At 42.9% G+C, this 25,078-nt stretch overlaps 1 protein-coding gene across 1 annotated transcript in view; it reads right to left on the bottom strand.

Moving 5' to 3' along the window:
• The window catches only part of mms22l (MMS22-like, DNA repair protein), a 57,894-nt gene that overhangs the window by 20,252 nt on the left and 12,564 nt on the right, over positions 1-25,078 (bottom strand). Inside the window, exons 5-12 of the mRNA XM_056286739.1 lie at positions 15,529-15,706; positions 14,511-14,604; positions 14,186-14,316; positions 13,835-13,948; positions 13,552-13,728; positions 3,687-3,749; positions 3,457-3,576; positions 2,041-2,276 (exon numbers count right to left, since the gene is read on the bottom strand). Coding sequence (XP_056142714.1) covers positions 2,041-2,276; positions 3,457-3,576; positions 3,687-3,749; positions 13,552-13,728; positions 13,835-13,948; positions 14,186-14,316; positions 14,511-14,604; positions 15,529-15,706 — 1,113 coding nt within the window. The remainder of the gene's footprint in view (positions 1-2,040; positions 2,277-3,456; positions 3,577-3,686; positions 3,750-13,551; positions 13,729-13,834; positions 13,949-14,185; positions 14,317-14,510; positions 14,605-15,528; positions 15,707-25,078) is intronic.

The following is a 25,078-nucleotide window of genomic DNA, read 5'->3' as shown; positions in this document are numbered from 1 at the left end:
GAGATTGAGAAAGAGTGGGAAGACAGATTCCAATAAATGGCAATTTGTACCCTGTTCCAATTGCAAGACTGTCACTATGAAATAACTGATGTTCAAATTGCACTATTTTCTCACTAAAGATTTATTTTTTCCCCCCCATACACAAACATTGCTCTTCAGAGGTGATTTGTTCTTCAAAAACCTCTGACTTCAAATGCTGACTAACTGAACTCTCCACCTCCATCCAACTCCGCTCCGGGGGAGAGCCCTGTCTGCCTGGCCTGTGTGTGTGTGTGTATAAGGGAGAGCGAAAGATAGGGAGAGAGACAACAGAACTGCCCGGCACACTGTTAGATCCTGCGGGTACTGTGGAGAAATGCCTTTAAAGATCATGTTAAATGTCAGAGACACTCAGACACACAGCAGTGGGTGCTTGGTCCCTCTCTCTACAGCCAGACCGATTTACTGCAACACCAGAGAGAGAGAGAGAGAGAGAGAGAGAGAAAGAGAGAAAGAGATCAATAAAAACACACACATACACACACACAAATACACATCCTCCTGGCTGTTTGCTCCCCACAGCAGGAAACTCAGAGGGTTGGAGAGTTCAGCCCCCACCCCACACCAAAAAAGTGGGGTGGGGGGAACACACACACACACACACACACACACACACACACACACACCAAAACAAAACAAAACCAAATTGCAGCCTGTATAGGTGAGCTAGGGCTTCTGTTTGGGTCAGACCACAAACAGCGAACATCCTGAGACACACTCAGTGGAAGATGGAGTTGAGAAAGACTGGACTAATAATACCAACAGCTGGGTTTCACCCACAGAGGATGGTGAAGAAAGTCTACAAGTCTACAGTGGGACAGGAAAGTGTGTAGATTCATATAAATGAATGGATGATGAAAAACATGAACATAGTATAGTATACTGAATATTGGGATGTGGTATTGTCTTTATGAACGCTCTTTTAACCTGTGTGTTTGTTGATCCTGGGCAGATTTTCTTTTCTTTTCTTTTTTTTACCCGGAGGCGAACAGATGCTCCCATCTCCTAGCGTTGGAGATCAACATGCTCCCAGTCCATCCCATTAAAGCAGGCGTCACGGTGCCCCACAGAGCCTGGCCAGGAGTGGGAACACTGCCGAAACATTGCTGCAACACAGTCAGCATGCCCCATGCCTCCTCAGGGGGAGGTTGAGGAGGGGGAGTCTGGACTTGTCCCAGCCCAGCCTGGTTGCTGCCAGTACCTACCACCCACTTCCACCCCCTACTCCCTCTCCCAATCCGTGCTGGAAACCAATGTGGCTTTGTTAAGGCGAATTAACCGCCACGCTTGTTAGCTAATTAGCCTTCATGTCTGCAATGCTGCTGAGCACGTTTCAGACAGAGGGAAGTCATTAGGCGGATTTATCTGTGGCTGTCTCTCCCTGGCGCCAAGCCGGGCTGGGATATAGGACAGTCCAATGCCGGGTTCTGACATGCACCATCAGCTCCTGATCTTTGGTCCTCTCTTTCTTTTCTATCCATCTTCCAATCCAAACCAAAGTGTGCGCACACACAAACCAAAACTCTGTCAACACACACCCCAAAACTCTGTCACCGGTCTTTGGCGCAGGTGTGCTTAGTATGGTGTGCTTGCATGTATGTGTTGGTAGGAGGCTCTCTGGCTCTAGTTTGTGTTGAAGAGCAGGTAGTTGACTCCTGAGGCACCTGCTTTACTGGGGAGCCTGAACAAATATCAAAGGCCCACTGGGAGACTGTGGCACATCTGGCTTACACACAAACAAGACTCCAATACACACACAGTATGCAAACACCCCATGCGTGGTGGTCACACACGGATGCAGACACAAACACAAACATGCACCACCCACTTCAAGATCACAGGCAAAAACTAGTCATTTCTTCAGCCTACAATCCTTCCAGTGTTCCTTACTTCCAACAAACTTTGTGTATTCGTTTCCAAGTCAAAAAATTTTGAACATCTAAACCTCAATTTTGAGCAAGTACTGTTAACCACAATGCATGCCAGACTATCCATCCTTACCTTCCCTTGATCTGCCTCTGGGAGGCTCCAGTTGTGCCATCATGGGAAAGGCACAGTGCCAGCACTCTAAGAAAGATGTGGAAGGAGTTGGATGAGCGGTACAACTGGTTGTGTCCTGAGGAGTGGAGGGGGAAGGGGGTACAGCAGCTCCGGGCCTGTTCCAGCACAGTCAGAGGTGTCTTGCACAAACTGCCCAGACCAGACACCCCAAGCCAAGGTACAGTGAAAGAGCCATTCTAGGGTGGAAGGCAAGGATGGAGTAATTCAACAGCAATCGTACATGCTTGAGTTTTTCATATATGAGAGAAAAACTGCATGAAAAGGCATCATAATATTGGTCCCCACTGCTGCAAAACTATCTTTGTAGATTAGAAGTATGTATGTATTATTAAACAATAAATGTTTTATAATTAATAATCTAAAGCGTGGTTTGTACAGCCTGAACGACCAGGTGAACACACAACACATAAAATTTGTAGAATTCTGCAGTGTGATATGCTGATTGTGTCATTTATGTTGCCTTTTTTGGGGGGGGGGGGGTTCTGAAACTTTGTGGGGATTTAAATATTTATCTATGCTTTTATTGAAAAATAAGTGTTTCTACCAAGTATTTCGGTGGTACATTAGCCTTATGTGGCCTGGATTCAAAACCCCTGTGTCACCAAACTACTACTGAAATGTCATGGAGCAAGTAACTGAATCCCCCCCCCCTTTTCTCCCCAATTGTACCCGGCCAATTACCCCACTCTTCTGAGCCATTCCGGTCACTGCTCCACCCCTCTGCTGATCTGAGGAGGGCTGCAGACTACCACATGCCTCCTTCGATACACGTAGAGTCACCAGCCGCTGCTTCTTTTCACCTGACAGTGAAGTTTTGCCAGGGGGACGTAGTGCATGGGAGGATCATACTATTTCTCCCAGTTCCCCCTCCCCCCTGAACAGGCACCCCGACTGACCAGGCGCTAGTGCAGCGACTAGGACACATACCCACATCCGGCTTCCCACCCGCAGACATGGCCAATTGTCTGTAGGGATGCCTGACCAAGGAAGAGGTAACACGGGGATTCGAACTGGCGATCCCAGTGTTGGTAGGCAACAGAATAGACCGCTATGTCACCCAGACGCCCCTAAGTAACTGAATCTTAACCAGCTCCGGAGGCATTGGTCTGTAGCTGACCTTTCCCCAATCACTCCTCTTGAGAGATAGTACCCCAAATGATAGAGGAATAAGATAAAGTTAAGTGTTTCGGCCATTGACACATATTTCAAGAGGCAACAAAACTGACATCAGCTTATGATTGTGGGCCTTTGTCAGTCACAATTTTATGGCATGTTGAAACAATGTCAAAAGTAAAAAATAAATCTAAAGTATACTTGTCTAAAGCAAGCTTGTCTGTACTGGAGGCAGATTCTCACCAGGTTCTTACTGTAGTAGTCCCAGAGGGTGGAGACAACAATGGTGCTGGGTTGCCACAGCAGACAAAGACTTAGACAGCAATGCAAATGCATCCTGATCTGTTCCTCCTGTAGACTTCCCTGTTAAACACACAAATGTTAAATAAAAGTTAGACAATGAATTTGAACAGAGATTCCCCTTGGAATATGTAGTATTAATCATTAAAGTAGGGAATGTATATAGTGCTTGCCTTGGGATTACATGTTAACTTGAGCAACTCTTCTACCAAATTCCAGTTATCTTCCAGTTGTTTCTGAGTGTAGAGGGGAAAAAATGGATTACTTTACAACTAAACGATAATAATAAAGAAACACAAAAACAATAACAATAATAATGCCATCAATCCAAGGTGACATCTATCAAACATGGCCAAAACCCACAACTAAAGCGTCAGTGTGTCATATTCATTGTTCTGGACTCACCATTACTGGACATGTTGAATATCATTATGAAAAATTGATGACATTGTTATCATAAATGTTTTAATAACAAAAAAAATAAAATATGACCAATTTAAAAAAAAAAGTTGCTGCTTGAAAGTCAACATGTTTTAAACAACAATTCTACCTGTGTAAGTCTAAAGATGATGCCTAAATAGAACGGTAACCAATAATGTTCTTAACTTTATGGCTTAAAATGTTTTGAGAAGTTATCACTTCTCCAACACAAATGATGAATCTTTCTTTTCAGAATGAAACTCTTCAAATCTCATCTAAATCTTTCTAGATATAAATCCAAATCTGTCAGTTAATAAAAGAAAATGGCGACCAAACAAAACTCTTGTGGGTAGGGTCATATCGGCGAGTAAATTTATGGATTACTTTAATACACAGCAAATGAATGATTAAATAAGCCTTTTTGTTACTAGCAGTGAAACATGTCTCATCTTTATTTCAACCTTTATCTTAGAGCAGTAAGGTGAGCACACTTATTGAACACCCTGCTTCATATTTATGGTAAAGTGTTTACACCTGGAAGCTGCCCAGAATAACGAAAACATTCTATTGTAGTTGTATTTGAGGATCAAAGGTCTATGCATTTGTATTTGAATGGGTTTTAAAAATGTGAAATAAGATGGAAGGAAAGTGGTATAATTGGGTGAGTAATCATTTGGGTATCCAAGTTACATCAGGAGTATATTAAGTATTTTACAATGTTACAATTTCATTTAGCAGACACTTTTATCCAAAGTGATGTAATTCTCACAGTTAATACAACACAAGCAAGGATCTAGTCAGGAGGCGACAATGCAATTAAGTGCCAAAAAACTAGGTTCAAGTCCGACAGGACATAGGTGTCAGCAGGCAGTGCACAAAGGCAATGCAAAAGGGTGCATAGAAGCGATTTTTTTTCAAATACCATATAGTGTGGAGGCGTTCGTGAAAGAGCTGGGTCTTTAGCTTCTTCTTAAAGATGGAGAGGGACTCAGTGGATTGAATGGAGTTTGGTAACTCGTTCCACCACCGGGGAACTACAAAAGAGAAGAGTCTAGCTAGTGACTTAGGGCCCGATTGTGGTGGAAGTGCCAGGCGCCTTTCATTGGCAGAGCGTAGTGAGCGGGATGGAGTGTAGACCTGAATGACGAGTTCAGGTAGGCTGGAGCCATTTTAGTTGCTGTTTTGTAAGCGAGCATCAAGGTTTTGAATTTGATGCGGGCAGCAACTGGGAGCCAGTGGAGGGACATGTGCTGTTTTGGGTTGGTTGAAGACCAGACGTCCCACTGCATTCTGGATCATTTGCAGAGGTTTGAAAGTGCATGTAGGGAGACCAGCCAGTAAGGAGTTGTAGTAGTCAATGCGTGATATTACAAAAGCTTCCGGTTCCGCTTCCGGTGTGGAAGATGGCAGCACAAATTCATGTTTGCAGCGGCCTAACCCAGTACAGGTGTGGGAAGATGGCGGTGAGAATTGACGTTTGCGGCGGCCTCAGACAGTACTGTCCATGCAGTGTCTTTGTCCACATCTAAGTTTGTCTTCGTTTGATGGCTGGGAGAGCTGGCGCTGGATCAACTGGGAGAGCTTGGTCTGCCGTGTCCTGTGGGCGCAGGGACCATGGTCCTGCCGGTCCCTGGGCCCGAAGAGGTAAAACTGAGGGCGGGGTCTGACAGGACGTGGAAGCGGGGAAGGCTAAGCTAACCGCTAACCCATGCAGACCAGCAGTTCCGATAACACCGAGGGCGGGTGGCGGCGGCCTCACCTAGCCTTGACTGTGTTTTTAGTGTTGTCGTGTAGAGTGTGGGAGGTGTGTCGATGGTGTCTGGCTGGGAGAGCTGGCGTTGGATCAGCTGACGGAGCCTGGTCTGCTGCGTCCTGTGGGCCGAAGGACCACGGCCCTGACTGGAGCTGCGCCCAAAAAGGATACACAGAGGGAGGTCTGACAGGACGTGGAAGCGGGGCAGGCTAAGCTAACTGCTTGTCCATGCAGACTGGCAGTTCCAATAGTCATCCTGGCTGGTAATTGTTGTCCTGGACAATGATTTTTTTTGTTGTTTAGTTTAGATATGTGTTAGTTTGGACATATGTGTTCTTGTAGTTTTTGGATATGTGTTTTTGTCTTTGTGTTGCACTACTATGGGCTGGGGGAAACGATGTTTTGTTTCATTTCATGTGTGCAAGTGCATGAAATGAAATGACAAATAAAGTGTTTCTGATTCTGATTCTGTACCAGGAGTTGTGCTGCATGCTCAGACAGGTAGGGTCCAAGTTTCCTGATGTTGTACAGGGCAAATCGGCACAACCAAGCAATCGAGGCCATGTGAAACTTAAAGGTTAGTTAGTCTTCAATCATGACACCCAGGTTTCAGGCAGACTTTGTGGGCAGGAGTTGGGTTGATCTGAGCTGGATATTGATCTGTTGTTGTAAGGATAGACTGGCTGGGATGACAAGGAGCTCAGTTTTCGATAGGTTAAGCTGAGGGTGGCGTTCTTTCATCCATGCAGAGATATCAGCAAGGCATGACAATATATGTGCCGCGAGTGTGAAGTCATCTGGTGGGAATGATAGGAAGAGCTGGGTATCGTCAGCATAGCAGTGGTATGAGAAACCATGGGTGCGGATGATTGTACAAAGTGAGGTGGTGTATATTGAGAAGAGAAAGAGACTGAGCACTGGCCCTTGAGGCACCCCTGAGGATAAGCCGGGTAGTTTGGACATTTCTCCCCTCCAAGATACTCTAAAAGAGCTCCCGAGAGGTAGAACATGAACCAGCGGAGGGCAGATCCTGAGATACCAAGCTCAGTGAGTGTGGAGAGGAGGATTTGGTGGTTAACCGTGTTAAAGGCAGCTAACAGATCTAGCAGCAATAAAGCTCAGGACTGACCAGCAGCTCTAGCCAAATGCAGTGATTCTATTACTGACAGGAGTGCAGTCTCGGCCGCTTAAAGGCAGACTGATTTGGATCATACAGATTATTCTCAGAAAGGAAATCAGAGACTTGGTTAAAGACTGTGCACTCAAGTATTTTTTGATAGAAAGGGTAGGAGTGAAACTGGTCTGTAGTTTTCAAGCTGGGCTGGGTTGAGTGTAGGTTTTTTGAGTAGCAGGGTGACCCGAGCTTCCTTAAATACAGTGGGGAACACACCCGTTGTAAGCGAGGAGCTGATGACGTGTGTGACTGCAGGGTTAAGTGCGGGGAAATGGTCTGTAGGAGGTTGGATGGTATCGGGTCCAGCGGACAGGTAGTGGGATGAGAGTCCAGCAGAAGCTTGGCGACTTACTCCTCGGTCAGGGGGGAGAATGAGATGAGAGAGGCACTATTAGCTGGCAGTGGCAGACAGAGTTGGTCAGACTAAGAGAACTGGTTATTGATGGCAGAAACCTTATCGGTAAAGTACGAGGTGAACATGTCAGGAGTGAGCAGAGTGGAGGTCCGAGGAGGAGGCGGATTGAGGAGTGAGTTAAAAGCAAAAAACATTTTTCGAGCATTAGTGGCGCCACAGACCTTGTTCTTGATAGTAAGTGGTCTTAGCTGTTTTTAAGCTGGAGGAGAATGATGCTAGGAGACACTGATATTCACTGAGGTCAGTGGACGCTATGGTTTTACACCATTTTCTCTCTGCCGCTCTGAGCCCTGCCCTTTGCTCTCTGATGACCTCAGTGAGCCATGGATTGGGGGGGGGGGGTGTTACGATGCTAGAGGGCAGAGATTATTATGAGAGGAGGCTAGTGAGGAACAGAGTGTGTAGGTAGCCTCGTTGACAGGCAGTGAAGAGAATTCATCATTATGAGGAGACATGGAAGCCAAGACCTCATTCGAACGCTGCGTCAGTGTGAGGGACGGAAGTTTTGGGGGAAGGAGACCATTTGTGAAGGAACATGAGGGTGTTCCAGTAAGGAGGCCATGAATTGAATAAAGAAGTAGTCTTGACAGATGTAGGGGGGTGACAGTCAGATTTGCTGTGGAGCAGTTCCGAGTCAAATTCAGATCAAGAGTATTGCCCGCTTTGTGAGTGGGAAGGGTGGGGACCTGGCTGAGGTCAAGAAAGGACATAAGAGACAGGAAGTCAGTCGCTTGGGTTTTGTCAGTAAGGATATTCATGTCTCCCATGACAATCAGTGGTGCCCGGGGACCAACTCAAGCTTGTCTTGCCATGCCTCGGTCAAGGGCACAGACAGAAGTATTAACCCTAACACGCATGCCTTTTTTGATGGTGGGGGAAACAGGAGCATCTGGAGAAAACCCACTGCAGACACGAGAAGGACATGCAAACTCCACACAGGGGACGATCTGGGTTGACCCCCAAGGTCGGACAATCCCGGGGTTCGAACCCAGGACCTTCTTGCTGTGAGGCAACAGCGCCAACCACTGTGCCACCATGCCACAATATGACAACCACAAATAGCTTAATAGGAGCAGTAACCACGATTGCATGGTATTCAAAGAAGGAGTTGTTGCTTAGCAGAGAAAGCTTAGTGAAGTTCCAGTCTTTGGAAATGAGGACACCCGTACCGCCTCCACACCCAACAGAATAGGGTGTGTAGGAGAAAGCAGAGTCAACAGAGTGTGGCTGGTGTGGCAGTGTTTTCTGGACGTATCCAGGTTTTGGTCAGGGCTAGTACCTGAATGTCTGACAGATTAGCAAGTGTTTGGATAAATTCGGTTTTATTTACAGTCCATTGGCAATTCCACAAGCCAAACGTAAAGGACCGAGTAGAGGAGGCTTTCCTGAGTGAATAGAGGTTCTCAGGGTTGCACTGTCTGACAGATGTGATTTTTTTTCGATAAACTTGAGTGACAGGGTCTTTGTAGCACATGGTGCGTGAGGCAGGCAACGAGAGAAAATAGTAGAGCTCAGAGTGAAACTAGCAAGTGCTCAGCCCAACAAAAGCCTGATAACTGCCTAAATCCGGATCAAAACTCAAAACAAGTTTTAAATCACTTTCCAACCAACTGCAATGTCCTATGTTCAAGATCAGAGCTTGTTCTGATGGGTTTAGTCCAATCGCTCTTATAAGCTGTTAGTGAAAATCCCGCCCCGTCTGAGTTTCACAACAAAGGAAGCAATAGAGGGCATGATCCACGTCTGCTGACCCAGCTATTGAAGCTCAGAGAGTGAAACTAGCAAGTGCTCAGCCCAACAAAGTCTGACAACGGCCTAAATCCGAATCAAAACTCGAAACAAATTTGAAATCACTTACCAACCGACTGCAATATCCAATGTTCAAAATCAGAGCTTGTTTTAAATCCTTTAACATGTTTATTCATTTATGTTGCTGCCCAGGTTTATGTTTGTGTAACTTCCCCAGATATTGTCAAGTCAGCTTTATTTATAGAGCAGATTTAAAAATAATGTTGACCAAAGTGTTTTAAAAAGAGATTAAAATGATTACAATTGAACAAAAACACAGGAATGATCAAATATAAACACAGGAATGATCAAATAAAAACACAGACATAAATAGGAGGACATAAGCGGGGGAAAAAAGGATAGTACCTTGGTAAAATCATGGCACAAGTAGCATTACACAAACAACAAATAAAATACAAATAAAAGCCAGAGAGTGGTCAGGAATGTCATGATGACAATTAAGAGACCAAATAAAAAGAGATGGGTATTTTTTCTTCTTTCGGCTTGCGCCCTATTTCTCAGGAGTCGCCACAGCAGATTTTATCGTTTCCATCAGTACCCTGTGACGGCACAGCACCAACGGCGGTCGTTGTTAACCCGGGCCTTGACCAATCTGGCATGGAGCCTTGACCAATCCGGTATGGTTTTGTCAATACGCATAAAGATTTGGCAAAGTTTTACGTCGGATGCCCTTCCTGACACAACCACTAAGCCTATGGATGGTGGCACAGGTAAAGTGCTGGATGCCATCCCAGTATTCATGGACTTGTGCCATGACTGTCGCAAAGAGATGGGTCTTAGATGGATATTTTAAAAATGATATTGATGGGGTAAGATATAATTATTAGTGGCAAACTATTTCACAATTTCACAGGCACAATCCCACTACTGAGCAGCACGGGGGCTTTGACCTGCTCTGTTGCCGGCCTGGGCGGTGCACCCCTCCTTAGACGACCTGGTGGTCCTAGGCTCTCCCCCGGAACACAATATTGATACCAAACTTTTTGGCCCTGTGATGGCCTGGGGGGTTTGTCCAGGGTGTCTCCCTGCCTGCCGCTCAATGACTGCTGGGATGGGCTCCTGCATTCCCGCGACCCTGGGAGCAGGACAAGCGGTTTGGATAATGGAATGGATATTCAACAATTTAGGGCCAACAACTGAAAATGCCCGATTCCCTTTGGTTTTTAACTGGAGCGTGGAATGAAGAGCAGTGATTGGTCAGCAGATCTACGAGGTCTGGAGGTGGAATGGATAATGAGCAGTTCAGATATGTAACTTGGTGCCAGTCCATGCAGTGCTTTAAAAACAAAATAATCTTAAAATCAATTCTGAACTTCACTGGTAACCAGTGAAGGGAGGTCAGTACAAGGGAGATGTGGTCTTCCTGGTACCAGTGTGGAGTCTTGCTGCTGCATTTTGAACCAGTTGTAGGCGAGATAGGATTGACTGACTGATTCCTACATAGAGGGGATTGCAGTAATTGAGGCGAGAAGAAATAAAAGCGTGAATTATAGTTTCCAAATCTTTAATGGACAGGAAGGATTTTGATTTTGCAATTGATCCAAGATGAAAGAAGCCAGTGATGACGACTGAGTTGATTTGTTTATCAAATATTAAACCAGAATCAAAGATAACACCAAGATTTCTTGCATGGGACTTTACATTCCATGACAGAAGCCCGAGGGCATTGACTGTTGTTGTGGAGTTGTCTGCAGGGTCGAACATTAAGACCGAAGGTTTATTCTGGTTTAGCTGAAGGAAGCTTTTTGCTATCCAGGATTTTACATCCTCAACACAATTTAGAAGGGAGTTCAGCGGGAGGTACAGCCAAGTATTGTCTGCATAACAATGGTAGGAGATATGTTCTCCGAAAATAGGCCCCAAAGGAAGCATATAGAGGGATCATGAAATAGGGCCTAAAATGGAGCTTTGTGGTACTCCACAGCAGATGGTTCCAGAAATGGAGGACACATTGCCTGCTTTGAAGCTCACAACTTGGACCCAGTGACAGCAGCACAGTGCCCACCCAAAAAAGTTGATCTACAGGTGACAGAGGCTGATGTGAATAAAACTTTTGAAAAGGTTAAGGCTTGTAAAGCTGCTGGCCTAGATGGCATCCCTTCCCGTGTCCTTAAGGCATGTTAAACCCAGCTATCTCAGGTTTTTACTGACATTTTTAACCCATCCCGGTCATTGTGTGTGGTTCCACCATGTTTTAAGAAAACCACAATTGTGCCTGTACCCAAGAAGACACCTGTCTCCTGCCTTAATGATTATCGACTGTTGCTTTGACCTCCGTTATTACGAAGTGTCTGGAAAGATTGGTAATATATATAAATGTAAAAATCCTGCTACCCTTGACCCATTACAGTTTACCTACTGTTCGAATAGATGATGCTATCTCACTTGCTCTACATACTGCTTTAGTAAACATTGAAAAGAAAAATATCTATGTCAGAATGTTTTTTACTTATTGCAGCTCTGCTTTTAATACAATTGTACCATCCAAACTGATCTTGAAACTCAGAGGTCTTGGTCTGGGCAACTCTAACTGTAATTGGCTATTTGATTTCCTGACAAGCGGGCCCCAGACTGTGAGAATAGGTCAAATATACTCATTCACATTAGTTCTTAGGACCGGCGCACCTCAAGGCTGCTGTCTCGGTCCCATATTGTACAGTCTGTTTACACACGGCTGTGTTGCCAAATATGACAACAACAGCATCATTAAATTTGCAGATGAAACCACAGTGACACTAATAAGTGACAGTGATGAGAGGACTTATAGAAGGGAAGTGGAAGATTTAACCATATGAGGCCACGATAACAACTCTCTCTCTCTCTCTCTCTCTCTAAATGTCAATACTAAAGAAATGATTGTTGATTTAAGAAAGATCAGAGGAAATCACATTCCTATTTCCATCAATGGTTCAACTGTTGAAATTATGGACAGTTTTGGGTTTCTCGGTTTACACATCACAAGACACCCTCATATGGTCTCTCAACACCAATTGCATCCTCAAGAAGGCACCGAGGAGACTGTATTTTCTGAGGGGTTGCAAGAGTTTTGGCATGAGTACCAAAACTTTTGTGAACTTTTATGTCAGGACCATCGAGAGAGTCTTGACAGGCTGTATCACAGTATGGTTTGGTAACCTGACAGCTCAGCACTGCAGACTGCTTCAAAGGACTGTAAAGACAGCAGCAAAAATCACTGGCATGGAACTACCGCAACTTCATAATATTTACACCACTTACTGCTAAAGGAAAGCCCAAAACAACAGACACCAGCCACCAGCCACCCCAGCTCTGGAAATCACACACCACCCACCTCAGTGCTTGTTTCTTTCCACAGGCAGTCAAGTTGCTGAACAGCTGATGCACCCATATGCACATTACATTGTTGCGTTATCATGTAATGTATATTATGTATAAAATGTATGAATTTGCTGTGTACATATAGTCTATGGTTTTTTTTTTGGGAGGGGGTGGTGTGTCTTTGCATTCTTTGTCACTGTATTCCTTGTGTTAAGGCAAAGAGAGCCAGAACACAAGAATTTCATTGTATTCTAAATACATATAATAAAGTTTAACTTGAACATTATCAGTTCTAACAGAGGCTGATCAGTCTTGGAGGTACGAGGCAAACCACTGAAGGGCCTATCCTTGAATGCAAACAACATGCTTAAGACAGTCCAAGAGGATGCAGTGACCAACAGTGTCGAAAGCTGCCGAGAGATCTAAAAGAATTTAAATAAAACAATTTCCAGAATCTAAAGTCAAGAACAAATCATTTGTCCTCCTAAGGAGAGCAGACTCTATGGTATGGTGTGTCCTAAAACATGACTGAAATGTATCCCGTATGCCGAATTTATCCAAGGAGTTGAGTTGAGAGAAAACTTTTTCAAAAATATTGGATAAAAATGAGAGCTTTGAGATTGGTCGGTAATTATTAGGGACAGACTAATCTAAGTTAGGTTCTTTGATCAGAGGTTGAATAACAGCATATTTAAAGCAAGCTGGGACATCGCCATTTACCAGGGAGCTATTAATTCTTGATAAAATACTAGGCCCAACAGTGTCCAGCACTTCCTTAAGTAGGCGTGAGGGAATAATGTCTAAGGGACATGTACAAGGGTTCATATGTGAGATAATGTGTCAAAAGGAGAGAGAAATTGGTTCAAAGTTGATGAGAACTGAGGGGCATTAGCTTAACTCTGAAAGATCGTAGGAGGGCAGTGAGATCTGAGATCGTATTGTGTCAATTTTACTAAAAAAATCTTAGGAAATATTCATAGGTATTGGATGTTGCTTTGTGGCAATTTGTGACCGCAGGGTTGAGTACTCTATTTATTGTATTAAATAAAACTTTGGGTCTATGGGTGTGTTTGACGATAATAAAAAAATATTTGGCTCTTTCTGCTTTGACACACTGTTGGTATTTAGCAGCTTAGTATTTTTATTGGTATTGTAATTCTCAATTTCTACCTCATTGTGGAGCGTTCCGTTACGGTTGTATTGGCCCAAGTCTGCCAGGTGTGTGACTAACCACCATGTGAATCCAAGAGGGTCTTTACAGTGTGTGGGAAGACCAGCGTACTGCTCTGCAGCAGGCTTGCCTAAAACAAGAGGCTGCAACAGCGAGTTCATGCAGCTCCAGAAAGACTAGAGAAAAACACACAAGCAAATGTAAAGAGGGCAAAAATGTACTTTATGACATCAATACATAACAGAAATATTTCAGAATTATTCTGTATGTGTATATTTTTACCTGATTGTGTAACACTTTACTTCTGTATTCAAGCAGGTGTATGAGCAGGCTCCACAGCTCTTTGGTGCAGGTGCATAGGTAATGATGGCTAGTAAGAGCCTCCGTTGGCCTCACCTGCACATAAAAAGCAATATTCATCACATAAACTAGGTGACTGAAATACTGTTATGCATAATTAACACAATTATGCTGATTCTATTTGCTGAAGACTGAACTTACCCATCCCTGTATTAAAGTCAGATTTACATATTTATTCTCCAGGGAAGAGAGAGAGATGGCTTGATGCCATCAGTAAAATTAGCATCAGTACAATGTAGCACAAATAACAAAATGATGAGGTCAGTCACCCACCTTGCTATATTTGCCCATGGCAAGGCCAGTGAGGTCGCACAGCAGACTGCAAAGGTGTTCTTCAAACAAACTGGTATCAGTCAGGTTCTCTCCTGTCAGGTTCACAAACTCATGGGCGTACACCACATGGCCTGGAGTAATTAAGAGGTAAAAGGCAGATAATGGCAATGTACCAGCTAATCGATAACTTTTACATTCTAAAAGGCAAAAATCATTTCAATAATATTTCCTTTAACTAGAACATAGTACATGTCAAAAATAACATGTCAATTTAATAAGTTTATATTTACTGCCTCAGTGGGCAAGTGGAGGACCAGACTCACACCTTGCATTTTTTGTCCTAACAGGTGGAGGATTTCCAGAACTGACCAATGGATGTCCAGGTGCAGATGTAAGAAATGCCAAGAGGGAGGAAAAATCTGAGGGAGGAATACATAAAGGAAAATGTAGATTCTGTGTTTTTGCCAAAAAAGAAATGTTCGAAATTGAAATATCCCTGCAAGCTGAAGCATGGAATAGTGCTATGAGAGTAGAACAAAAATAATTTTTGCTCATGTAAGTAATATGTTTAAAACTAATTATTCTTCAAAAACCATCAGATAATGACTATTGTCTAGGGATGTGGGGGAGGGGGGATAAATTCAGTGCAAAATTACAATACTAAGCCATTACAATTTTAACATTGCAGCATTTACCCTAAATTGCATTGTTGAGGCACATGAATTGATGCTGTAGGAAGGTTTGATTTAACGATTTGTTTCTCTGAATGTTTGAATTTGAACTGTTTGCATGTTTATTCAAGAAAGCACAAATGTTTTAACAATTTGTATGGGGCTTTAAATAAATGAATTTTGCTGTAAACTCCACTTGAATTATTTAAATTTAGGTATTCTATAGTAAATTAGAGAGGATGAAGCCCTGGGGTGGGGTGGGGGGTGGGGAATCGCAATATGTAATCTCAATAATAGTATTGTAATATTTGAAACAAAACTGCATTTTGAATCAAATCTATACTAAAATATTGTTATATCGCATCAAGAGGTATCTTCCAATTTCTGACCCTACGATTGTTCGTTATGCGTAGGTGTGTTCAGACCTTTTTATTTTGTATTTGACAAAAATACATGCACATACAAATACTCATATTTTTCGGTCAGTCCTTGCTCCTGAGAGCCCCATTATGTTAATCACACTGCTGCTGCTCCAGTTATAAATCCTTGTCCCTTGTATAACAGTTAGTTATCCATCTAAAATATCTTGAAATGTTGCCTGTGGTTTATGAATTCCAAATTACATCTGTGCAAAGGGGTCACAATCCATATACAGATGATTTTCAGCAGTACCTTTCCCTGGTTCTGCATGGTGAAGGCACTCTGCACATTGGCAGGTAGGTCTTTGAGTCTTCCTATGAGAAGAGTGATCCCAAACAGCTCCTCCAGCAGAGCAGAGGGGAAATGAGCCTCCAGTTTTTCATAAGGATGAAAGGGACCTTCCTCTGAAATGCTGGAACGTACCAGGTACCTGATAAAGCAGGACACACATACATACTTTTAAAAAAAAGTTCTTGTTGTCACCAGTGACTTTTAATAACATTTCCATGACTTCGCCAAAACTTTTCCATGACCAAAAAAATCTAGTTTTAGATTTGCCACTGAAAAGATGTGTTTTGCTCTATATGACATGAAAGTGAGTCTACATTTCAAATTCACAAACCAAACTAATCTCAATATCTTCTGCAAGCTATATTTTGGACTTGTCCATTTGAAGACACTGGTTATTGAATCTGCACTTGCCTGGCATACTGTCAACGAGATAGCTAGCCAACTGATAAAAAAGCTAACCAGCGGAATCCGATGTAAGCATGGTGCTCGACTTAGAAAAAAAAATAAATATTGACAAGTCAATTGTTGGTCTCGCTGACATCTAATTTTTGTGCTGGCATAACATGCTATATGTTGGGGCATCTGGGTAGCGTAGCGGTATATTCCGTTGCCTACCAACGGGGATTGCTGGTTCGAATCCCCATGTTACCTCCGGCTTGGTTGGGCGTCCCTACAGACACAATTGGCCGTGTCTGCGGGTGGGAAGCCGGCAGTGGGTGTGTGTTCCGGTCGCTGCATTAGTGCCTCCTCTGGTTGATCGGGGCGCCCGTTCGGGCGGGAGGAATAGCATGATCCTGCCACGCGCTACGTCCCCCTGGCAAAACTCCCCACTGTCAGGTGGGGAAAAAAAGTGGCTGGCGACTCCACATGTATCAGAGGAGACATGTGGTAGTCTGCAGCCCTCCCCAGATCGGCAGAGGGGGCGGAGCAGCGACCAGGACAGCTTGGAAGAGTGGGGTAATTGGCCAGATACAATTGGGGAGAAAAAGGGGGTTAAAATGCAAAAACAATTCTATACGTTACATGTCTGTATGTGCATGCTTTCCAAGATGGCTGCCTAAAACGTGTGCTCCAGCAACTCTGATTAATCTTTAAAATAATTTATTTCCAAGTCGCCGGCATTCCAGCCGAGGTTGAGGAGAGTAAGAAATCTCTTTACTTCTTGTTGACCAAGTTAGTAACAGTCGCCGCTCACCCAAGAAGCAAAACGCAAAAAAAGAAAGATCACATCTCTGGAGAAGTGAGTGGCCAACCTCGAACAGTATTCTCGGATAAATGATGATTATCACTGGCCTAAAGACCAGATATAAGACCTACGCAGCAGTGGCCTCTGGGGACAGGCCAATGCCTCCCAGGCCAAGAGGGAATTGCAGGGAAGATCAGGTGGTTGTTTTCTTGGATAGTAAGTGCTTTTCTGTCAACAGCAGGGACATCGAGGCTTGTCACATCCTGACAAGCAAAAACAGAAGTGCAACGCCAGCTATAATTATCCGCTTCAACGGGGTGTCCGGGTAGCCTGACACAGTAAAATGCAACCACCTCAAAGCGATCATCAAATGCAAGTCTGGGTGTTAAGTGTTGTTATTTGATGGTGCCCTTACTCATTGTATTACGGTACCAGACGTAATATTGTTCTGTCTAAGGCTTTACGGTACATTCAAATGTGACGTCACAACGTTTTCTGTGTGCGACAGTGTGTTGTAAGCTTGTTGTAAGAGTCGGTACTCGGTAGTGGAGAGCCAAGAGACCTGCTGTATATGCCTAAATAAATATGCTTAACGTTAAAGGCTAAAGAGAAAACCGAGTCAAGCTTTGCTTATCCTCCATATGCAAGAAGACTGCGCATCCCAGCTCAACTTGGAAAAAAATGGTGCCAAATTTTGATACTTTATGGGAGACGACGTGAACGCTATCGCAGCCAGCCAATCACTACCAGCGTTGTTGTACACAGGCGACTGACTGACAAATCAGCATGAAGCTATTTGGTATGCGTGTGCGTCTCGTGACTGCGTTGGAGCTGAAAACTGGCGGGCAAGATTCAGTGAGCTAATATGCATTCCAAAGCGTGGCTACACTTTGTAAAATTAGACAGCAAACCTGACACAGTAAAATGCAACCGCTGCAAAGCGATCATCAAATGCAAGTCTGGGAATATGTCGGAATATGATGAAACATCTGATCACGCATGGGATGAATTTACGAGTAAACAACTGCTCTGTGTTTGATAACGTTAATGTCTGTGCTGCTGCCAACGTTAGCTCTGGGACGTCTGCTGCTGGGTCTTCTTCTGGTGCCACTGCTAGCAATGATGAAACAGGTGAGGACGGTTATGATGATGTATATAAATAGGCTCACATACATTAAAGATGTCAGTCTGCATGTTGACCTCATTGTCATTGTTGACCTCACTTTCAATCTCAAAGTGCTAGAGTACAGAACCAAATAACACAATGTGTCAACGAATTATGGTGCTCGCTTTATAGAAAAGTAGTTTGCTGATAATCCTATAAGGTTTTCATAATATATAGTATCGAAAAAGTATTGTTTAAGCATTGTATCGAATTTGAGGTATTAGTTTTGATATCGAAACTTTCCGCACGATATCCAAACCTAGTGCCACCAGGAAAAAAAAAAAAAAGACACACAAACAACCACAGAGGGGAATGATAGTGAAACTGGGGACAGAAACCCAAGTTCAATTTTTCTTAGAGGGGTAGAAGAGAAGGAAATCATGAACATTGTAAACAAATGCGAGAACAAAAAATCTACTGACTGGAATGATATTGATTTGACAATAGTTAAAGTAATTGAATGTACTGCAAAACCACTAACCCACATCTATAACATGTCCTTTCAATCTGGCAAAGTTCCAAGCAAAATGAAAATCGTAAAAGTCATACCCTTATATAAAACCGGAGATAGACACCAATTTACTAACTACAGACTGATTTCATTATTGTCACAATTCTTCAAAATACTGGAAAAACTACTTGCTGCTAGACTAGACAAATTTATTGAGAAGCACAATCTGCTGCCTGAGATAGCCAGTACGGGTTTCGACCAAACATATCCACATCTCTGGCGCTGATTGAATTAATTGAAGAAATAACTAATTGCATAGACCGAAAAAAGCTTTGCTGTGGGAATATAAATAGATAAAAAAAAAAACTTATGACACCATTGATCATAATAGATTAATACACAAATTGGAAAGGTATGGTATTAGAGGGGTAGTTCAGAAGTGGCTAAGAAGCTTTTTAAGTAACAGGCAGCAGTTTGTAATGACAGGTTAACATAAATCGTCGTGCATGTATATTAATTGTAGTGTACCCTAAGGGTTGGTTTTAGGTCCAAAACTGTTCATTCTGTACTTACTAAATGATATATGAAAGATATCAAAAATATTGAAATTTGTTTTATTTGCTGTTGACACAAAGGTTGTTCTGGTGAGAATTTACAGCAGCTTTTGAAGGTGAACACAACAGAAATGGAAAAATTAAAACAGGGGTTTGAGAAAACAAATTATGCTTAAATCTGGATAAAACAAAGTTTATGTTGTTTGGAAATCACTTAATAAATACCAAAGTAAAAGTAGTGATACACAATATCCAACTAGAACGAGTATATGAAAATACATTTCTAAGTGTAATACTTGACCACAAGATTTGCTGGAAACCTAATATAACATATGTGCGAGCAAAGTTGGCAAGGAGCATTGCAGTCATGAGAAAAGCAAGTCACATTCTGGATCATAAATCATTGCACATTCTGTATTGTTCATTAATTTACCATATCTGGTCTACTGTGTGGAGGTATAGGGTAACACCTATAAAACCAACCTACAACTATTATGCATACTACAAAAAAGAGCCATATGGATAGTTAATAATGTGGGATATCGTGAACACACCAACAAGCTATTTTCAAAGTTAAGCGCCTTGAAGTTTAGGGATTTAAAGTGATACTGACATCAAAATCTGAAAATTCCTATTGATAGGCTATGTTCCGAGTTGGAATGTGACCACGGAGAAATTCAGTGGCCAAATCAGCGTGTCTGCGGCCACTCGAGAGAGATCTGATTGACTGTCGATGATGTCCAATGACAAATCTGCCAGTGGATACGTAGACACCAGTCAATTTGCATATAGGGTGTGTCCGTAGCAAGATGCTATAAAACCACGGCGCTGTTCTTTCACCCCCTCCTGCTAGCTACTTGGCTCGAGTTTGTGCTATTTTGCTGAGACTTTATTATCGATCTTGCTACGACGTATTGCTATCTATCTATATATCAATCTGTCCATCTATCTGTTTATCTAAATATCTATCATCTATCTAACAGTTATTTGTATCATCGAACATATTATTCGCCAAGTTGTATTGCACTACCGTGCCGTAGGCCTATTACCATTTCTTTCTACGGCGAGTGATGAGTGGTACCGAGCCCCACCCATGCGAACACCCAGGGAGACAGTAGCCAATAACTTTGAATTCATAAAACAATACCTATTTTCCGTTATGATTCAAACTCCCAATGTTAAAAAATGTGTTCAGAAAGGGCATGTCAGTCTCTCTTTAATCGAATTTAACACAGCACAAATATTCAGAGCAAGAAACAATCTACTTCTGACTAACATACAAAAAAAATTCTCAGATAGAGAAGGGAAATGTAATTTGAGAGGCAAATTAAACTTCAAGAAATTATGTGTTAGAACAACTTTGAAGAACATTGGCATTTTCCACACCATCTTGTGTGATGGGAAGATGGCGGCGCAGACCCGCGTTTGCAGTGGCTTCACCCAGTACCGATTATGCAGTGTCTTTGTCCACATTTATGTCTTAGTTTGTGTCATCTTGTGAAGTTTTTATTTTGATCGTTGATTTCGCTTGGCTGGGAGAGTTGGCGCTGGATTAGCTGAGAGAGCTTGGTCTGCTGCACCCTGTGGACCCGAAAAGGAACGACTGAGGGTGGTCTGACAGGATGCGGAAGCGAGGCAGGCTAAGTTAACTGCTAGCCCACGGCCCTGCCCAAGAGGAAACACCGAGGCGGTCTGGCGGTGGCCTCACCTAGCATTGACTTTGCAGTGTTTTTTTCTGTGTCTGCGTTTGCGTTTGTGTCGTCGTGTGGAATGCGGGGGAGGAGGTGTGTCAAGGGTGTCTGGCTGGAGAGCTGGCGTTGGATTGGCTGGGGTAGCCTGGTCTGCTGCATCCGATGGGCCCAGGGACCATGGCCCTGCCTGAAGTTGCGCCTGAGGGGAAAACATCGAGGGCGGTTTGATGGGATGCGGAGGTGGGGCAGGCTAGGCTAACTGCTAGCCCATGCAGACCGGCAGTACTGACAGTCATCCTAGCTGGCGTTCATTGTCTGAACGGTGAAGTTTTTGGACGGTGTTGCACTGGGTGGACTGTGTTGTTGGCTGTTTTTTTGTTTGCTTTGTTCTCTGTTTTTGTATGTTTTTGGTTTTGTTTTTGGAGATTTTTGGATATGTTTTTGTCCTTTGTGTTGCACGTTTGTTTTGGGGAAAACGGAATTTTGCTTCTTTTGTGTACATAGGACATAAGATGAAATGACAAATAAATTGCTCCTGATTACTGATTTCAATCTGTGGGGTAAATTTGTGAAACAGTTTGAGCATGGAACTCAAACAAAGTACAAACATTACGTTCATGAAGAAGTACAAAGGACTGATATAGGGACGATGAAGAGTTGTATTAACCGTTAAAAAGTTTTACTTATCTCCAAACTTTCCTAATTACATTTCTTTTTTCATTTTCCTTCATATGACACCGAGTGATATCTGGATTGTTAGATATATACATCAAAAGACGTAGCAGAAAACGAAACATCACCTGGTACAACCCACCCTACAGTGATAGCGTGGCCACGAACATCGGTAAGCAGTTTTTGAACTTTTGGATAAGTGCTTTACCCCGGACCATCAACTGAGGAAGATATTCAATCGGAACACCATTAAAATTAGTTACAGCTGCATGCCTAACGTTCAACAAATAATATCGTCCCACAACACAAGAATCATAAACAAATCAAATGACACCTTCATCACAACCGGACTCCCGCAGCTGCAACTGCCGTGTGAACGACTCATGCCCCCTCGAAGGAAAACGCCAGACGAAGGGAGTTATCTACCAAGCTACGGTGACGAGAAATGACAACGGCAAAATAGAAATTCATCGGTTTTATAGAAGAAACATTCAAAAAGAGGTTTAATGCACACGTGTAGCTTTAGAAACAACCGTTTAAAGAATGTAACATATTTAAGCCGTTATATTTGGTCATTGGTGGATGGAAACATTAATTATTCAACCACCTGGAAAATCCTCTCAAAGAACAGGGCATATTCAACGAGCAATAAAATGTACAATCTATGTCTAACTGAAAAATATTTTATCATTTGCAGACCAGAAATGTCCACACTGAATAACAGGAATGAATTGGCCAGCAGTTGCAGACATAGATATGAGCACCTATTTTGTAATATAAATAAATCATGCCAATAGACAAATCCCCCCCCCCCATTGGACCATTAGCGATCAAGTGTTTTTGAATTTTGAATGTTGCACCTCTGTTAGCGATCACGTGTTTTTGAATTTTTGTATGATGTACCGCTCCCTTCCCCAGTGGACGTTGTGCACGTGATGTGCACGATAAGGCAGTAAATGATATTTCCTTTCCTCAAGTAGCTTTATTGACAGCTGATGATTGCTTATGGCATGAAACAGGCTTGTACTGTCTCATAAAGCATTTACTTGACTCACTGGATTTTATATATATAACTTTGTTAAAACACTCAACGGTAGGGAAAGTGCTCAACAAATAAGGAGCAAAATAATCCAGTGAGTCAAGTAACTTCCTTATGAGACAGTACAAGCCTGTTTCATGCCATAAGCAACCATAAGCTGATTGCTTATGGCATGAAACGGCTTGTACTCTTTCATAAAGAATTTACTTGACTCATTGCATTATATATATACACTCACTGGCCACTTTATTAAGTACACCTTGCTAGTACCAGGTTGGACCCCCTTTTGCCTTCAGAACTGCCTTAATCCTTCGTGGCATAGATTCAACAAGGTACTGGAAACATTCCTCAGAGAGTTTGGTCCATATTGACATGATAGCATCACGCAGTTGCTGAAGATTTGTCGGCTGCACATCCATGATGCGAATCTCCCGGTCCACCACATCCCAAAGGTGCTCTATTGGATTGAGATCTGGTGACTGTGGAGGCCATTTGAGTACAGTGAACTCATTGTCATGTTCAAGAAACCAGTCTGAGATGATTCGAGCTTTATGACATGGCGCATTATCCTGCTGGAAGTAGCCATCAGAAGATGGGATCACTGTGGTCATAAAGGGATGGACATGGTCAGCAACAATACTCAGGTAGGCTGTGGCGTTGACACGATGCTCAATTGGTACTAAGGGGCCCAAAGTGTGCCAAGAAAATATCCCCCACACCATTACACCACCACCACCAGCCTGAACCGTCGACACAAGGCAGGATGGATCCATGCTTTCATGTTGTTGACGCTAAATTCGGACCCTACCATCCGAATGTCGCAGCAGAAATCGAGACTCATAAGACCAGGCAACGTTTTTCCAATCTTCTATTGTCCAATTTTGGTGAGCCTCTGCGAATTGTAGCCTCAGTTTCCTGTTCTTAGCTGACAGGAGTGGCACCCGGTGTGGTCTTCTGCTGCTGTAGTCCATCTGCCTCAAGGTTCGACGTGTTGTGCGTTCAGAGATGCTCTTCTGCATACCTCGGTTGTAATGAGTGGTTATTTGAGTTACTGTTGCCTTTCTATCAGCTCGAATCAGTCTGGCCGTTCTCCTCTGACCTCTGGCATCAACAAGGCATTTTCGCCCACAGAACTGCCGCTCACTGGATATTTTCTCTTTTTCGGACCATTCTCTGTAAACCCTAGAGATGGTTGTGCGTGAAAATCCCAGTAGATCAGCAGTTTCTGAAATACTCAGACCAGCCCGTCTGGCATCAACAACCATGCCACGTTCAAAGTCACTTAAATCACCTTTCTTCCCCATTCTGATGCTCGGTTTCAACTGCAGCAGATCATCTTGACCATGTCTACATGTCTAAATGCATTGAGTTGCTGCCATGTGATTGGCTGATTAGAAATTTGCGTTAACGAGCAGTTGGACAGGTGTGCCTAATAAAGTGGCCGGTGAGTGTATATATATATATATATATATATATATATATTTTATTATTGACATTTTTTGTTGTACATATATATTTTTCCTTTTGTAATGTATAGTAGCTGAATTACCTTCAGAGTAGGTGATAAGGGGTAGGAAAAAAACAAGTATACTTCCTCCTGCTCATTTTCGAACATGTAACAAATAATCTGATATATATGGAGATTTGTACGCCGAGTTTGATGTGTTCGAAATAAATAATGATTCATTCATTCATAACAAGCAGCAAAAATGAATACTACAGTAAATTACTGGAGGAAAACAAAAACATCAAAAATAAATGGAAAATATCGAATGGCATTATCAAAAATGGAACTGGGAAGGTAGGATACCCCAACCATCCCCTGATTAATAAAAAACAAAAACAAAACAAAACGACAAAACAAAAAACAACAACACAACCACTACTGATATGGCTACAGCTGCAAATAAGTTCAATAAATTTTTTTGCTATGGTTTTGCTCCTGGTTTGGCCGGGCAGATTACAAAGACTGGTAGTAGTGATGGTGTAGAAAGTAAAGATATATATATAAATATATGTTAAACAAACAATATTTATAAGAGGGACTGATGAAAAAGAAATTGACAATTTAAAAAAACTCAAGAGCAAGAGGTCCACAGAATGGAATGGTACTGACATCCATCCATCCATCGATTATCCAAGCCGCTTTCCCAATTGGGGTCACGGGGATGCTGGAGCCTATCCCAGCAGTCATTGGGATTGGGCGGCAGGTGGGGAGACACCCAGGATAGACCGTCAGGCCATCACAGGGCCGACACATTCACACCTAGGGACAATTTAGTATGGCCGATTCACCTGACCTACATGTCTTTGGACTGTGGGAGGAAACCGGAGCACCCAGAGGAAACCCACGCAGACATGGGGAGAACATGTAAACTCCACACAGAGGGTCACCCAGGATGACCCCAAGGTTGGACAACCTCGGGGATTCCAACCCAGGACCTTGTTGCTGTGAGGCGAGCACACTAACCACTGTGCTACCGTGCCACCTTTGGTACTAACATGTCTACAGATAAAAATATCATCGAATGTATAGCAAAACCCCTGACGATATCTGTAACCAGTTTCTACAAACCGGTGTACTCCCAAGAAAAATGAAAACAGCTAAAGTCATACCAATATATAAAGCTGGAGATAAATATGTACTCGCAACTCAAACTACAGACCTGTTTCCCTAGTTCTCTAAAATACTAAAAATATTTTACATAATACTAGATGATTTTCACAAACAATGTCATCACCATCCTTCGACA

This window comes from Lampris incognitus, chromosome 9 (genome assembly GCF_029633865.1).
Source record: "Lampris incognitus isolate fLamInc1 chromosome 9, fLamInc1.hap2, whole genome shotgun sequence".
NCBI lineage: Eukaryota > Metazoa > Chordata > Actinopteri > Lampriformes > Lampridae > Lampris > Lampris incognitus.
The sequence above is the reverse complement of the archived record's forward strand: the minus strand, read 5'-3'. Positions and strand labels throughout refer to the sequence as shown.